The sequence below is a fragment of the Athene cunicularia genome (assembly GCF_003259725.1).
Source record: "Athene cunicularia isolate RWA chromosome Z unlocalized genomic scaffold, athCun1 chrZ_part2, whole genome shotgun sequence".
NCBI classification, from domain to species: Eukaryota; Metazoa; Chordata; class Aves; order Strigiformes; family Strigidae; genus Athene; species Athene cunicularia.
In genome coordinates this window covers 18,199,492-18,206,631 of record NW_020799143.1, presented here as the reverse complement: position 1 = coordinate 18,206,631, position 7,140 = coordinate 18,199,492, and the positions used below count along the sequence as shown (strand labels likewise).

General features: G+C 36.6%; 1 protein-coding gene across 3 annotated transcripts in view; it reads left to right on the top strand.

The window, feature by feature from the left end:
• CEMIP2 (cell migration inducing hyaluronidase 2) overlaps positions 1-7,140 on the top strand; it is a 53,117-nt gene that overhangs the window by 28,579 nt on the left and 17,398 nt on the right. For all 3 annotated transcript variants that reach the window (XM_026866327.1, XM_026866329.1, XM_026866328.1), the window contains exons 7-10: positions 854-1,023; positions 3,515-3,724; positions 4,111-4,316; positions 4,906-4,975. In XM_026866327.1, coding sequence (XP_026722128.1) covers positions 854-1,023; positions 3,515-3,724; positions 4,111-4,316; positions 4,906-4,975 — 656 coding nt within the window. The remainder of the gene's footprint in view (positions 1-853; positions 1,024-3,514; positions 3,725-4,110; positions 4,317-4,905; positions 4,976-7,140) is intronic.

Sequence of the window (7,140 nt, the reverse complement as noted above, 5' to 3'; positions counted from 1 at the left end):
GGGGGGGGAAACAAGGAAGGAAAAATATTTTAAAAAACCCAAACACATAAATACATTTTCTAAGCTTTACAGTACCAGTTAATTTTCTCAGTTTGCACAGACAAATAAAAAATTGATTATGTCTTTGGAAGAACAGTGTACCTGAGTATCTTGTTTTCCCTAATTTTAGTTTATGTATCCTCAGAAGAGCTATCCAGGAAAGAGCAAATTTAGTTAGGAAAGTAAATACATTTTTCTTTAAGAGGGGGATAAATACAGTATTTTTTTTAAAGGTGCTTTAGCCTCATTTTCCATTCTTAACTTTTATTTGGAATAGATTATGCAGCCAGTGTCTTTTTTTTCTTTTAAAGCCAGTCTTGCATCTGCATTTCATTAAAAGTTTTCTAGATACATTGGATTCATTTAAAAGTTTCTTTGTTTTTTACCCATTCTGTTCACAACTATTGAACTGAAGTTAAGATGCACTTGCAAGTAAAATGTTGGGATTTGTTAGGATTTGTTGTCTTACTAAAATGAAAAGTATGTAGATAGCACTTGTTTTTGTAAGGAAACATGAAGTAACATACTTGATTCTGTGATTCATCATCCTGCAAGATACTTAACTATCACTGAGTCAACTGCAGTCTGGAAGGGGGGAAATTTGCTTGGTGTTAGCTGGGTTAATGTTTATCATCTAGAGACTGTGTGCTTTTTGTGTGCCTTAGCATAGAAGAGCCAAGAGAGAACAGAACGTTAAGGTATCAGAATGCATGGATTTTGTTGCTACAATTAGCTTGCTTCTATAAAAGCAGTTGGTTTTGGCTTTAATCAATTACAACTATTTTTTTTTTTCTTCAAAACTGTTTTTGGACAGAAAATCCTCAGTTTCCTCATGTAGGAGAAGTTACTGATGGAGTGGACATGAGGGCAGAAGTTGGAGTTCTTACGAGGAACATCTTAATCAAGGGGGAGACAGAAAATACATGCTATCGTGAAAAGGAATGTCAGTTCTTCAGTTATGATACATTTGGTGGACATATCAAGGTCAGAAAAACATTTTAAAGTAGCTTTCTGTCATGTAAAGGCATATGGAGGACAAAAAGATTAATGCTAAACTTGGAAGGATTTGAAAATTTAAAGAACATCTGCTTTACATAGAAAGGACTAGATTAATTAGATTTTAAGTCATCAAAAGTTAGTCTGCAGAATGAGGGGAAGGGATATCAATGTATAAAATGTTGTAGAAGTATTCAGCATATATTGCAGTGTTGTGTGGTAGGGATTAACCTTACAAGTGACATCCATGAATGTGCATCCTGTAATATTGTAGAATATCTCTCTTTTTTCTGTCTTCCCTCCTTTCACTACCTTTCTCCCTCCCCAGGTGATAAGCATTGAATCCTAGAGATCTGCTTTATTTGAAACTGGGCACTAGAGAGGCATGGAGAGGAAAGAAACTGGGTTGGACTGTGGTGGTTTTTTAAATTAATTTTTTAAAAATTGAAGGTTCTAAGATGTGAAAGAAACTGCTTCTAATTTCTTGTATTACCATAAAGAAAGCTGAGAGAAAGTACTGTTATATAAACTAATATGTAAATTTGTACTCACTTAAGTTTTTAGATTAAAGGGTTGAACAGCAGTGTGTCAAGACCTCACTAATGCTGGAGAAGTTTGAGGCCTTGTATTTTAAATGCAAATGTATTTGTACTCATTATGTGTTGGTCACAGTTTAAATCTCCCTTTCTAATGTATTTGGATGCAGAGTTTAGTTTTATAGTGGTGAACATAATGGTGGGAAAGAAAATATGCCCTTTCCCTACTGTGTGTCAGCTTTTGTTTGGTGAAGGAGTGGTAGGTGGACTCAAGGCACTCTTTTGTGTTTAAGATAATGTAATGAAAGAAGATAATGACAAGCTGTGAATCTTGCAAAGTACGACCTTGATTGTCACAGCAGTGCAAATACAGCAGACCCCTCAGATGTCTGGAAGATAGACCAGAAAACAAACATTTTGAGTCATCAGAGTTGTTAAACTGTTCCCAGGAGACTGTTCAGAGTAGCTGAGTGTCTGCTGCCAAATTTAGACTTCAGCACTAAAAGCATTTTCGGTTTATGCTAATCTTGTGTGCTCAAGCAGAGGGAGCCTAGGCACTAGCAAATGTTAATGGCCTCAGGGGTTTTGATCATCCTGCATTTTCTACTGGTCGCTGGAACAGTAGCATAAAGGAGGCTTAGTGGCCGTGAGGAGAGGTGTTGGACTATAGTTTTACAATTGCATTATTGCTTTTAAATGTTAAGAGTCAGAGATCTCAGGGATGCCTGGTATTGACCATCCCTTTGTATTTTAGACATACAAAATTTAGGAATGCAATTAGAGGAGGGGAAAAAGAAAGTTCATATTACTAATTTCTCTAGAGGACAAAGGGCATAGGACAATGGTTATTTTTGATTTAAAAGAGTAAGTTAATGAAATAACAATTTTTTTTTTCCAACTTAGCTCCTTGCAGTTTAGCTGCTGCACTTGGTTACTGTTTTCATAGCAAGTTAGGTGGAAGAAAATAGTTTTGCTTTCCTGTCTTACTGGTACAGCCCTATTATGTATTTACTCTGTCTTGGGTGGTGTTATTGTGAACTTGTATGATTCTGAAGGCAATTTCATATGTTCCTTAATAAAGAAACTCATTTGAAATGATGTGCGCAGTTTTGGGTTCCCATTGCAAAGAAAATGCAGATGCACTGGACTGTATTCCATGAGGGTGGGAGTACGTGATGATGATGAGCAGGAGCTGAGAGATCAAGGCTTCTTTGGTGTGGGGAAGGTGGAGAAGAGTGATCTTACTGCTGTCTTCAGGCACTGTGGAGGGTGCAGACAGGCCAGAGCAAATCTTGGAGGAGCATGGTGATAGGACAAGAGGCAATAGGACTGAGCTACAACAAAGCAAATTCTGCTTAGATACCAGGAAAGCGGAAGGGAAGAAACAGTTGATGTCATGTGAGCATCTCTGTGGCTGGAGATATTCCTTGGGCAATGTGCTGAGCAGCTGTCTTTAAGCTGACCCTGTGCTGAGCTGGCAGTTGGACCAGGTATCTCAACAGGTTCCTCTGAATCTGTATTCTTTGATTTTATTCAACTAAGTCTGTCCCAGATGGGCTACACTGCTACAGCTTCAGTATATACAGGCCTTGATGTCAATGACTTCTGTTTATTCGGACAACAAGTGGTTATATGTAAAGAATATTTAGCATGGCAGGTGGTAAAGACCAGTGAAATGTGGCAACATATCTGGTGAAAATTTCTCTTGTTTTAGCCACATGGAGATTTAGCTTTCATGCTCATTTATGAAGGATAGTGTTTTGTAAGGCAGGGATATAAAGCAAGACAGTAACAATTGTTCCAACTTTTATTGCGTTGGTCTGTGGTAACTGTGTACATCTGACTTCTGTACATCTGATATAGATGATGTATTAACTTAAATTTCCATTAGTTAAAAGGCAAATAGTTAATTATTTATTCTGGACATCTCACTACGTTTTTAGATTTTGAAGAATTTTTCATCTGTTCATCTGTCCTATGTGGAATTGAAGCAAATGGGCCAGCAGCAGATTGGAAGCTACCCTGTTCACTTTCACCTTTGTGGGGATGTGGATGAAAGAGGAGGTTACAGTTTTAAGACTTACCTGGAAGGTCTTTCCATTCATCACTGTTTTTCCAGATGTGTGACTGTTCATGCAACTAATGGCTTGCTGGTAGGTGCAAGGAGAGTAAAACATACTGTGTTGAAAGAAATGTTTTTAAAAGCATTTAGAGTGAAAATAGCTCTCTCCCTTCTTCAAGTTTAATGCTCAGCACATTTTTTGTATTGCAATGAATAAATGAACAAGTGAAAACAGTAACTTTTTTTTTAACAGATTTCACCATTCTGCTTTTTCAGATTATTCCAGGTAGCTAAGCTGTCCAGACATATTAGTATGTTTGTAAGGGATAAATAAAACTGTGCACTTGGGCCATCTGAACTGCTGATACTGAAGCTTCACTCTGCAGCTGTGACAAGACAGTTTAACTAGATGGTACTTGTCAAATAAATCTCAGTAAATGCTATTGCTACTGACCTAATGAACTTGTATTTCTGCAGATAAAGGACACTATTGGCTATGACACACTAGGTCACTGTTTCTTCACAGAAGATGGCATTGAGCAGAGGAATACTTTTTTCCACAACCTTGGGCTAGTCACGAAACCAGGCACTCTTCTTCCTACAGATAGAAACAGCAGCATGTGTATTGCTATTAGGGATAAAGTGTATGGAAGTTATGTCCCAGTGCCAGCTACAGACTGCATGTGAGTCTTTCATGGTGAAAAAGTAAAACCAAAACAGCTGCAGCAGTTAAACTGATGATGATGTCTTGACAATATATGGATGGGAACATTTTTATGTATAATTTAATGGATGCAGACACTTTAAATGTAGTTCATACAGTAGTGGTATTTAAAAAAAATAAAATTAGCATTTGGTCTTTTAGTAAAGAGAAAGAAAAAGTTGTTTTGTAGGAAGATTGTTGTTTCTTGTGATACTTGTTCAATAGACTTTTCAGGCCACATGTTTACTTCTGTGTAAAGGCAGGCACATTCTCAAGTTGTCACTGCTAGTTTTTCTGCAAACTACTAATCTCTTGTAGAAGCTTATTAAAACAGTTTATCATTGTACAGAGTATCTGAACAAGTATTAAATAAAATACCATGCACTGGACTAAAAAAAGACGCATTTTTGACTTTTAAATGTGGGGGGCGTTGTGATTTTTATTTCATATGTGAAGTAGTGACTTCACATGTCAGTTTAACTTTTTCTGATGCCCTTGTTATGAAGGGGAGATATTTGTATAGGGACTAGAGCTTTTCCGTAATAACTTTCTTCTGAATAATATTTCAGGGCAGTTTCAACATTCTGGATTTCTCATCCCAACAATCATCTTATAAATAATGCAGCAGCCGGTTCACAGGTAAGGCGTATGGATGTAATTCAACATAAACTACTTAAGCTACTGCTATTTGTAAAACCTGTAACATTTGCACTGCCAAAAGTATATACACTTTTCTTTTTTATGTATGAGTTTGTTTGACAGCATATTACCATTACAAGTGCAGGGTTTGTCTAGGTGTGCATTTAAGAGATGCCAAAGATCTTTGTTTTGGCTGCAACAAAGATGATCTCTTTGTCTTTGGAATTAATAGGCCTGACAGGAGTGTCAATGTGTGTATGTAGGAATAAATCCTTTTATTTGAAAAGAACTAGTGAATTTCATATTAAGATTTCTGTATTTTCTGTAGGTTGTCATGAATTTGCTGTGTGACTGCTCCACAAGTTTTGCCTTCAGAGCTGTAGTCATTGGAATGAAAAATGACTGAGGAAAAAAAAAAAAAAAGTTCATTGTGTAAGAAGCAGCTAAAACACTTTTATTGTCAGTCATTAGTAATTTGTTTCTCAGCAATGATGGCTCATACGTTTTGTGAACCTTACATTAGTGCGAATCTCTTGTCACAGCTGCTTGTGAAGTAAACCTGAACTACTCAGTGCATGTTGTGGAGGAGGGCTCTGGAGTCTGTTCTATACTGGATGAGAGGATGAGATGTGCATGGTTTTGATTGGATTTTTCTGAAGAGATCAGTGGGAATTGAAAACAGCAAAGACTGCTGTTGTTGCAAAGGCTCCAGTGCTGGAAGTAGAATATGAGGGTGTCTTGGTGTATTCTTAGGCATAGAATATGTAATAAACTGTTATTAATAGAAGAGGATTCAAAATATTTAGATGAGTTGATATATTTCAAGTATAAAACATTTAGAAAATTTTTTGCTTTTTTTTTTTTTTTTTTTTTTTTTTTTTACAGACTCTTCTAGTTTACTGTCTGCCACTGGAAAGGTTCTAGACACACTTACGGAATCAAACCAATTATTCTCTTCTCAATGCAGTGTCTTTCCAGTTCTTCTGCTTTATGTAATACCCCTTTACCTTGTTTTAGCATTGCAGACTAAGATAAAGGAAATGGCTTCCTTGATATGGTGCTTAAAACATGCAAGGTCTTCTAACTCTGTAGCATATCCCAGTAAATGTAACTTCCCTTTGCCACCAGTATGTGCATGGTCAGAGCGAGCATTTATGTGTGTTACGAAGTTTTGCCACTCTGATATATCTCCCTTGCAATGGATGAAAAAAGGGACTACAACTTACTGTTTCAGAAACAGAATACTTCAACTGTGTTGGTACAAACTCTGCACTGTAGAGCTTTTGCTGGTATAAACTATAACAGTTCACAAGCAAATAAAATAATCCCATTCCCCACCCCACCCCCAAAGCTCCTTCATTACACAATGAAGGCTATTGTAAGGGTGTATCAGCAATAGATGTTTCTTTTGTTTGAGCTCTATATGAGAGAGGGCGAGGAAAAAAACACTTTTTCATTATTTCTGAATGCTTGCAAGTGCTTAAGGAGATTTTAAATTCATTAAACGTTTTTTCAAGCATCAGGATGTGTTTTGTATAAAAATTACTTGAGTTTGCCAAGCACAGAGCTGTATTTAATTATATGTGAAGTAAGATTTTGGTATTTTTATTAATGGAACATCCACATTTGCTTTGGAACTGTTAATCACCAGAAATGTCAAAGTGTGTCATCATTACGGATGGGAATATGTTACTGAGAAGCAGAATTTCCAGGACTGTTTGGAAGATTAGTATATTCTCAGAGTGAAATGAGTGAACTCTATGACAGTTTTTCATGGGATGGAGCACTCAGTAGACAGTGTTTCTTTAGCTACTGTTTAACCCTTTAATGTGTCTTGTGCAGCGATTTTTTTTTTTTTTTTAATTTTATTTTATATGGGCACAGAGCATGTGATCAGGAAAAAATTTTCATATTCATAGGTATCTGCTATGCAGGTGCTGTTGTGATGTCACCTCTTGTGAACCCAGGTGTGATTGAAAGGGAAACTTTTATGGGTCTCATTTAGCAGATAAATCTAGTTTCTTTAAAAGCAGGATGTTGAAGAAGTGGAGAAAATGAACAGATGCTGAAATTATTACTGCATGTTATTGGCATAGTGCTCTGAACTGGCCAGGCTTCTTGATATGCTTTTTTCCCTTCTTCTGAAAGCCCTTGTGGGTTTTTTG